The sequence below is a fragment of the Mus caroli genome, unplaced genomic scaffold (assembly GCF_978045245.1).
Source record: "Mus caroli unplaced genomic scaffold, Mus_caroli_1 scaffold_11, whole genome shotgun sequence".
NCBI classification, from domain to species: domain Eukaryota; kingdom Metazoa; phylum Chordata; class Mammalia; order Rodentia; family Muridae; genus Mus; species Mus caroli.
In genome coordinates, this window is record NW_028227266.1 from 16,155,264 (window position 1) to 16,165,304 (window position 10,041).

The following is a 10,041-nucleotide window of genomic DNA, read 5'->3' on the forward strand; positions in this document are numbered from 1 at the left end:
CTTTGCCATGACAGTCTTAGGCAGTATCTCTATCCTCTGGATTCTCTTATCTCTATGCAGACAGGGCAGCAGTCAGTTGTTCTCTGGTTGGAGAACTAGACTGCATGAGAATCTTTACTGTTGCAATATCAGGGTCTCTGTTTGTCTGCTTTGAGCCTCTGTTTTTATTAGCTACAAGGGGTGGTCACTCTTTAGCATTACATCATTGTCTATTTCTTTATTCATAACTGTTACACACAGAGCTGAGGTGAATTGGAGATCTGGTGGGAGCTGGCTGCTCCTCCGACTCTTATCTACTACAGTCAGTTGACATGAGATAGCTGCTCTTCAAAGTAACATTTAACTTATTGTTTTTCTAAATTCTTATTAACATGCTCTCTACACCAGCCATTAGTATCCTATAACAATAATAGACAACCCTGACCTATAACCAGCCATTATAAGATTATACCTTTAATTGGTAGCTTAATGGGGAAAGCACTGGGTGACAATCTTCCTGTTATACTGCACCCTATTCCTCGTCTTAAGAAATACATGATTGTTCCAGGTGAAGAAAATAACGTTATTTATAATAGCCAGAAGTTGGAAAGAACCCAGATGCCCCTCAACAGAGGAATGGATACAGAAAATGTGGTATATTTACACAATGGAGTACTACTCAGCTATTAAAAAGAATGAATTTATGAAATTCCTAGGCAAATGGTTGGACCTGGAAGGCATCATTCTGAGTGAGGTAACCCAATCACAAAAGAACTCACACAATATGCACTCACTGATAAGTGGATATTAGCCCAGAAACTTATAATACCCAAAATATAAGATACAATTTGTGAAACACATGAAACTCAAGAAGAATGAAGACCAAATATATAAGGGTAGGGAGATATTTACACCAGAATTCTTGTTAAGCTTGTTTTAGCTAGAGAGTAATGAGATCATTATAATATTTTTTTCTTTTTCAATATTTTTATTAGGTATTTTCCTCATTTACATTTCCAATGTTATCCCAAAAGTCACCCATACCCTCCCCCCCACTCCCCTTCCCACCCACTCCCACTTTTTGGCCCTGGTGTTCCCCTGTACTGGGACATATAAAGTTTGCATGACCAGTGGGCTTCTCTTTCCAATGATGGCCGACTAGGCCATCTTTTGATATATATACAGCTAGAGACAAGAGCTCCGGGGTACTGGTTAGTTCATATTGTTGTTCCACCTATAGAGTTGCAGTTCCCTTTAGCTCCTTGGGTACTTTCTCTAGCTCCTCCATTGGAGGCCCTGTGATCCATCCAATAGTTGACTGTGAGCATCCACTTCTGTGTTTGCTAGGCCCCAGCATAGTCTCACAAGAGACAGCTATATCAGGGTCCTTTCAGCAAAATCTTGCTATTGTATGCAATGGTGTCAGCGTTTGGAGGCTAATTATAGGATGGATCCCTGGATATGGTGGTCTCTAGATGGTCCATCCTTTTGTCTCAGCTCCAAACATTGTCTCTGTAACTGTTTCCATGGGTGTTTTGTTCCCAATTCTAAGACATTATTATATTTATGTGGGCAAACAACCATTCAAATGTGTAAAAATTAGTAGGTAAATAAAACAAGAAATGATCTTAATATCTGCCAAGGCAAACAGTATCAGCAATTTGTTTGAGATATCACATAAATATAAGCTATAAATTAGGGTTTTCAACATGATTTCTATTATAGGGCTTTTGGGGTTCCACTTGTTGTTTAACAATAAAGACACAGAGATGTCTATATAGATTAACGCAATTTTGCTGGGGCAGTCCTTCAGCCAGTGACCTAAAATATACCTGAATTTCCTGCCACTGAGTCTCTGCCATTTGACTTTATATCTTTATTTTCTTCCTTCATTCACACCCATGCCTAACTCTGTCTCCTTCTTCTTCCTTCTGCCTGGTACTTCTGCTGGTCCTTCTCTCTGCCCAGTCATTCTGCCCCATGGTACTGCCTCAGCCTCAGCTACTAGCTCTTTATTTAACCAAAGCTGCATTTCTTTCACATACAAAAGAAAAAAAAAAAACTATTAGCATAGAGGGAGAGGTTCCACAACTTACTCATTCTGAACTCAACGTGAACAATGTCCTCTCCCGTGGCAGCTTGGTTTTCCCTCTTTTTGAGCAGGTAAAGAAGAAACAAGTATATATATATATATAACAAGTATATATATATAGAAAGGAGGTAATGGGTCATAAAAAATATCAATTATCCTGCCAGCACTTGGTGCTGTGTTGCACAGCAACTAACACTGAAAATGCATGCCTACATAGCTATTTGATACAATATATGTGGTTGTAGGACATCCTAACACATTGCCAAAACTGCACATTATCAGTAACTTGTTAATCTAGGGTGCAGGTTTCTTACTGAAACTCTTTAGGGTTTCTTTATTTGATCTATAGGTTAGATATAGTTGTTTGATGAAAGCATAGCACAGTGGTACAAAAATATAGTTATTTAAAAATATCAATTCATAAGTTAAGAGAGTGCTCATTCATGAGTGGTGTCATGTTTAATTCACTAAGTGAATTAAAATAAATGTAATCTCTGTTTCTCATGAGATATGAAGATCTATTTCAAGTAATTTCAGACTTAATCATAGAGAAAAAAATTGGGATTTTATTAATAAGATTAACTGAGTACTGTTTCAGAAGGTAAACACCAGCAAGTTAAACATGTTAAAACAAAGCACTTGCACATAGGCATCAACTACATACTACAAGTTAGCTTTAAAAATGGCATGCTTTTGTATAGATTAAATTAACAATATGCACAAACCCCAACGCATTAGCTTATATGGCCTGCTGATGCTTTTCATCATCTCTCAGAAGTTAGGCAACCCTGAAGACTGTTTCCCACTCTTTGCAGTCCTCTACGGCTCAGTTGCAGCTGAAAAATTTTAGTTGCCCTGGCCCTTAGTATCATGACAATCTTAAATCCTGTTTAGTCTCTATCATTGCCTTTCAAACTTTTGGTATTTTAATTAGGCCAGACTATATGATCCTGTGTGGGAATTTGCAGTACATACTTGAAAATCTTTAATGTGAAACGTTCCTTTGTTTGTTGTTGTTGTTGTTGTTGTTGTTGTTGTTTGTTTGTTTGTATGTTTGTTCATTTGTTCGTATTGTTTTCTTAAAAAAAACTGGCTTTTTTACCTATAAGACCCCTCTTGTGTATTATGTGTCATCTATTTTCCTTAATACTCTCCTACATGAAGCTTTCTATCCTCATATAACTCCTTTTTGTGTTTCTGTAAGAATAATAGCTGTCTTCCTTGAAGGACCCATCAAGCTACCTCTTTTATAATATTTTATTTCTCCTAGCTGCATTTCCATATAAAAATCAATCATGACTCAACACACTCTAGTCCCAGGATTTTCCAAATAAAGAGCAAATTGAAAGGGAACTGACCTAAACTTCCTTCCCAGAACTACTGTCATATTGCGTTTCTGAACCTCCCTTCTTTCTTTCTCTGCTTTTGCCTATCTATGTCTCTGTCTCTCACTGTGTAGTTCTGCCTCTTTTTTGTCTTTTATTGATCAGTTTTATACTCTGACAGTTTCATACATGTATATAATAAATTCACAAAGTCCTCTTCTCCTACTGTCTTCTATCTTCTTTGCATACAAATCAAATTTCCTATTCCCCACAGTCCCTCTGCAAGACAATGAATTTCAGTTATGTGTGGTGTCACATTTACTTTAATTAAGGTTGTGATTCATTAGATTAACAGTACCCATTACAGCCTTGTGGCGTTATCAGTGGGTACAACTGATGGCAATATCTCCTTCCTTAAATTATAAGTGACAAGTAGATCATCAGTGACTGTTTGGATGCATGAGACCCTGTTACATTGATGCCATTTTTAATCTAATTTAGTACATGTATCTGTGGTACCCATGAATTCATGATTGCAATCTTGTTCAGAAGATGATATTTCTTGGCTCTTCTCCCTCACATGCTTTTCATAAATCACCACTATTACAATTAGGTGAAAACACTATGATAAATTAATTCTATTTTCAAAGCACATACTAAGCTCAGTATTATAAATTTATAAATTTCAATAGATGATTGTAAGTGGCACTAAATATGTGACCTGTGTCTTACCTCACAGAAAATGAAATATATGATACTATAGATATGACTTTATGCCCAAAATATTATCAAAATAGACAAAAATATTTGTAAGATTAATTTGGAAAACCATAATTACATATGGGGCTTCTGTACTAGTTCATGAACTTTTAAGAGCTTGTAGAAATATCATATTATGAGAAACTTAACAATACTACTTCCAAAATAAATTTCTAATCTCCTCACAAGACATGTGAAAGAATATGCAACATCTATATTCATAATAACAGAAAATTAATGACACAACATTGTCATTATCATAATGGTTCTTCTATTTTAATGTCATCAAATTTGATATGTAACTATACAGATGGAAATATATAAGGTAACTATTTAAATGGACAGCATGATTTATTTTTATACTCAAAGATGAAAATCACAAGTTTTTGTTAAAGGTATAATAATGTCAAAGGGAGCACACTGAGCCAATGTGGTGATGAGTGCTTATAATATATGACATTGAGAGAAAGGAGGAGGATTGTTAATTCAAGAACAGGTAGGAAGTCATATCAAAATCTGATTTTTGAAAGAAAACAATATTATCATATCTGTCTACAAATTTTAAATGGGGATAGTTTCAGTGCATTTGGGTCTAAAAAGTGTTACCTAAAAATGTACAATACCATAGTTAAAGTGGTACACATATATTAACAAATGCTGGTTGCATCAATCCAAAAAGATGATATTTATAGATATAATAACTCCTTTTAAAATCATTTTGTTTTACGTCTTTACCTGTCCTACAAGGAACCATATAATAATACTTAGGACCTACACAGATATTTTGGGAAAAAAGTTTATCTGTTGAAGTTGCTTTATTACAAGGAAATAACTCATTTATATCTCAAATTAGATAATAATTCAGACCAATTTTTGTGACCAAGAATACATATGACCTGTGCATATAAAAGTTAAGTATCAATGGCACAGTGACACCTCCCCAAGTTCTGTCTATGGCACTGTGCTAGATTGTGACTGGAAAAGACTCAATTGTTAAATGAGAGTTACAGAATAGAGGATTGAATAAAATTCAAATCATTGTTCAATATACTTGCTGATGTGCAAAATGTCAGATAACCTCTTGTATTTGGTTGACTGCATAATCTGAAATCTCTTTTACCAAATGAAAGCAACTGCAAGGGGCAGATTTATGTATCGCAACAGTATTTTGAGCCACTGTTATCTTAGTAGTAATGCATAATCTTAGCATTAACGACCCAAATATTACAGATATGATGGTTGCTTCAGAAAAATAATTACCTATTGGCCTACTCAATAAGGGGAAACCATTCTTGGAACTGTAAACCTAGCCAACTACACAATGCTAGAGATGTCAGGGACCATGGGGAGAACCTACAACTACCAGATTACTAAACAAACATAATTGCTAATGCAGTTTTAAGTGTTTATTCTTGTACTCAGATATGTCTTCCTATAAACTAATATACTTATATTTTAATTTTAAATAACAACAAAATATATAAAAACAATTATCAGCCATTACTTTCAGGGTGCACAGGAATTCACTTCTATATGGTACTATATAGATGATGCCAGTATTCAATTCACAGGTATCTACCTATGGAATCAGAAGTAAATAATTCTCAAAATGTTGCTAGAATTTTGATGAAAGATAATGTCTACCTCTTATATACTTCTCAGATTTTACACAAAATGTTTTTATTAAAATTACAACCTCAGTTTAAAGACCTCCTTCTGAGGAACATAGTAGATGAATTTTCTTTAGAAAAGCATCAGAGCTAAGCATGTTGATTCACAAAGTCTTATGAAAGTTTTTCTTAGCTGAAATATAAATGATTTATTACAAAAGAAATGGTATCCTACTAGTGATTTTCCTGAAGGCTTTCTTCATCTCTTTGTTTCTTAGGCTGTAGATAAATGGGTTCAACATCTGAGTGATGATAGTGTACATCACTGAAGCCACTACAGTCTTTTTTGGAGAGTCTGTAAATGCAGAGCTTATGTGTACCCCAAAACCTGTACCATAGAACAGGGACACAACTGACAAATGAGACCCACATGTTGAAAAGGCTTTATACTTTCCTCCCAATGATGACATTTTTAAAACTGAGGATATAATGTGAATATAAGACAAAATAATCCCAAAAACAGGAACACCAAAAAATAGAACAGACACTGTGTAAACTAGCAGATAATTGATAAAATTATCAGAACAGGCAAGTCTGATGATTTGAGCCAGCTCACAGAAGAAGTGGGGGATTTCAATTTCTGTACAGAAAGATAGCAGCAATACCATCAAAGTGTGGAACAAAGCATGCACAATACTAAGGAACAGGGAGAAGAGCAGCAACAAAGCACATACATATTGATTCATGATAACTGTATACTTCAGAGGGTGACAAATAGCAACATAGCGGTCATATGCCATCACTGCCAGGAGACAGTTTTCTATACCAGCAAAATTCAAGATGAGGTAGACTTGAGAGAGGCATGCTGTGTATGTGATGGTGTGGTCCTCCCTCTGAATGTTCACCAACATCTTTGGGATTGTAGTATTGATTAAACAGATGTCATTAAAGGACAGGTTACAGAGAAAAAAATACATGGGTGTATGTAATTGGGAGTCAGAGCTAACAGCTAGGATGATTAGCAAGTTTCCTAAGGTGGTGATCAGATATATGGTCAGGAACAGGGTAAAGATGAAAGGCTGCAGTGTTGGATCATCACTAAGCCCCAGAAGAATAAATTCTGATATGATTGTTTGATTCACAGTTTCCATGTTGCTGAGTACTCTGAAAGTAAAGAAAATTGCAAGGGTAAGATGCTTGCATCATTACCTCCATAACCTTGTTCTTTGAATTCTATACTTCACATTTATTAGTAAATGCATTTCTTGTATTAATCCATATATTCTCTGATACTTCTTTAGTGAATTTCTATGAAGTAATCCTTTAATAAAATCCCTCCTAAGTGTATGAACAATGAAGAAAGCACAATTTCCAAGACTTCATAGTAAACATCATGGTCTATAAGAAACACTGTTTTGTTTGACAGGAAATTGATACTACTGAGAGTACCCAATGGAGGCTGGTAACCGTTAGTGCAGATGTATATAAGCATGGGTCAGGTTGAAAACAGATTAGTGAGAAGCTTTATATTCTTTCCAGATGATTCTTTACTGAATCTATATTTTATAGACTTCCTACCAATAACCAAGGTGCTATCCTACTGATAAAGTCCAGCTACTATCCCATATATTTCTAAAGGGATTTTAGTTGTCTTCTTAGATTCAAGTGAGTCATGATAAGCATCTTACCTGAATGTTGATCATAAATGTGTTCTTGTGAAAGTCATAAAACATCGCATGATCAATTGACTTTTCATTAAGAAGTATCATTTGTAGGAAAAAGCTTGGATATTGTTCTAAGGTTGGCATAATAAACCTAAAGGAACAACAGAGAGACTTCTATAGTTTTTCTGTCCCTGGGGCTCAGTATTCAAGTATTTTAATTATACTAGCATGACAACGCCATCATAATCCCAAGTGTGCAAATCCTTAATGCCCATGTCTACTCAAAGGGAGAATTCAGGCTTATCAGTTTCCTGATCCATCCCCAAGTCAAGGTTCTCATCATTGCTTCTGATTATATGAATTATTGAATTTACATTTAAAATATGAATATTATTTCTATAATGAATCCCTTTGTTGCTCTTAAGTTACAAAGAAAATAAACTGATATAATAATTTGAATTGGAATAATTGATTACTTTGTTAAAAGTTTGTATTGATTCTTTGTGAATTTCACATCATGAATCCCAATTCCAATCCTCTTTCTCTTTCCTCATACCTGCCCCACATACTTGCAATCTCCCCAACAGATAAAAAATCTGTAGTGTGCCACACTGTACCCACAGTGTTTCCTTTTGTTCATAATTCTTTGCTTGGGAATTTTCATTGAAAAGAGTCACAGTCTTGTAGGAGGCATCTAGCTTCTGCTCCATTGTCAATACTTGAATTGACTAGGATTCCTCTTGCATATCATATTTTTGCCCTGTGTCTTGGTGATCCTGTAGTTTTGGATCTATCTGTAGGGCTGGCTCCTTCATCCATTCCAACAGTTCATCAATGGGATAGATGCTTGGGTAGGCCAACTCAAAGCCCTGGATCTGCTCCTGGGAGGGATCTGGGATGGTCACCCCACTGGATCTCAGACACTCACACCATACCAGCTGGCTATGCAGCAACCCCTGCAAATGGCCAACTCTACCCTGCTGCCCAGGTAAGGTTCAGGGCCTGCTCTCCCTAATGTTGCAGCCAGTGAGAAACATGGACATTTCTCACACACTGATGACCCAAGGGCTATCTCTTCCATCTGCCATAGATGGCTGTATGAAGGAATTGAGGAGGACATCTCTCCCTTGTCTGAAGCACATGCCCTTGAGATCCAACTCACATATAACTTCACCTTGAGGGTCAGCTCTATTGTACTGCACAAGCAAGGTGTGTAGTCAAATTCCTGGGTTTTGCAGCAGGGAGGGGTCAGGGCTAGTCCTATTGTGGTTATAAATCCAGGGCCAGCTCTCCTACCTCCTGTAGGTGGCAAGTACAAGTGTTGTAGAGCACATCTCTTCCTTGCCCATACTGTTGCAAGGCAGGAAAGAGGCAAGGACAGTTCTTTCATTCTCACAAACTCTGATGGTTAACCACATGTCCATCATCAAGTTCTGCTCTCTTAAGTTCTGCAACATGTGAGGGGCAAAGACAGCTTTCATGTTCTCATGATCTTATCATGGCCAACTCTCCTACCTACTGCCAGTGGTGAGGGCAAAATGGCAGGGAGAGGAGCAATGTTACCTCAAAACAGACAAAAGGCAAGAGTGGATCACCCATACTCATGCCCATAGGCTAGCTCAAGCACAACCAACACATTCAGGGTAATTTCTCCTGAGCTGTCTAGACAAGGTGCTGGGTCTGCTCTCCCAAGTGCTACAGCTCATAAAGGACAGGGTCAGCTTTCCTGCTTTCATGACAACTGGGCTTGATTTCTCACCTACCAAAGGGTAATGGGCAAAAGGTATATATCTCCCTCATCTACATCACCACAGAGAAATGAGTGATAGTACTAGTTCTCCTATCTAATATATAAAATACCAGAAATGTGGTGATCTTGCTCCCAGTAATGAAGTTGTCTAGAAGTGACTTCTGATATGTTTACATGCTCAGGTGAGGTACAGGGCCAGTTATATACAGCCCTTAGTTATCAGCATGTCCCTAGGTGGCAACACAGACCAGAGACATTCACTGGGTTTTTTATGGTAATAGAAAATTACTGCTGCAAGACCATATGGCAGACCAGGATTCTGGTGGCAGTACAGGCTAGTCTAAAGTGGCATCACTGACTAGTTGAATCAGGCAGCTCCTCACTACCTTACTACAAGGTTTCCAGTTCTGTCTTTTTTTTTTTTTTTTTTTTTTTTTTTTTTTGTGCTCACATCATTTTGTTTCTCTCTGTCTTTCTGTTCTCCAACACTTACTTGCTCCTCTTAGTGATGCCTGGGTCCTCTGACTGTCTGAGGTTGTCTTAGGAGTGGTTTTAGGAGTGCTTTGCATAGCTTGCATACTATGGTGTCAGGCAGATATTATCTCAAGCTGACTGACTGGCGTTCATCTCAGGCTATCTCCCTGTTCTTATACTGGTCTGGTGATACTCTAAGGTTAGTTCTTTGTCTGACCTAGTGGAGTGTCCCCTTGTGAATGGCTTCTGAATTCAGCTTATATCCATCTGGGGCCTGTGGTCTCAGGAGGGGCTCTTTGAGTCTCTTTACTTCTTCCAGTTCTAGAAGCCCATCTAGACCTTCCTCACACTGGTCAGGTCGATATCTCAGGATCTCTATTTTAAGAAA

The 10,041-nt window shown here is 37.1% G+C and overlaps 1 protein-coding gene across 1 annotated transcript; it reads right to left on the reverse strand.

The window, feature by feature from the left end:
• Positions 1-5,977: 5,977 nt before the first annotated feature.
• On the reverse strand, positions 5,978-6,919 carry LOC110301801 (putative gustatory receptor PTE38). The gene has a single exon (XM_021172466.2). It carries the CDS (start codon positions 6,914-6,916, stop codon positions 5,978-5,980), a length of 939 nt encoding a protein of 312 aa, XP_021028125.1. The 5' UTR covers positions 6,917-6,919.
• Between the last annotated feature and the right edge of the window lie 3,122 nt (positions 6,920-10,041).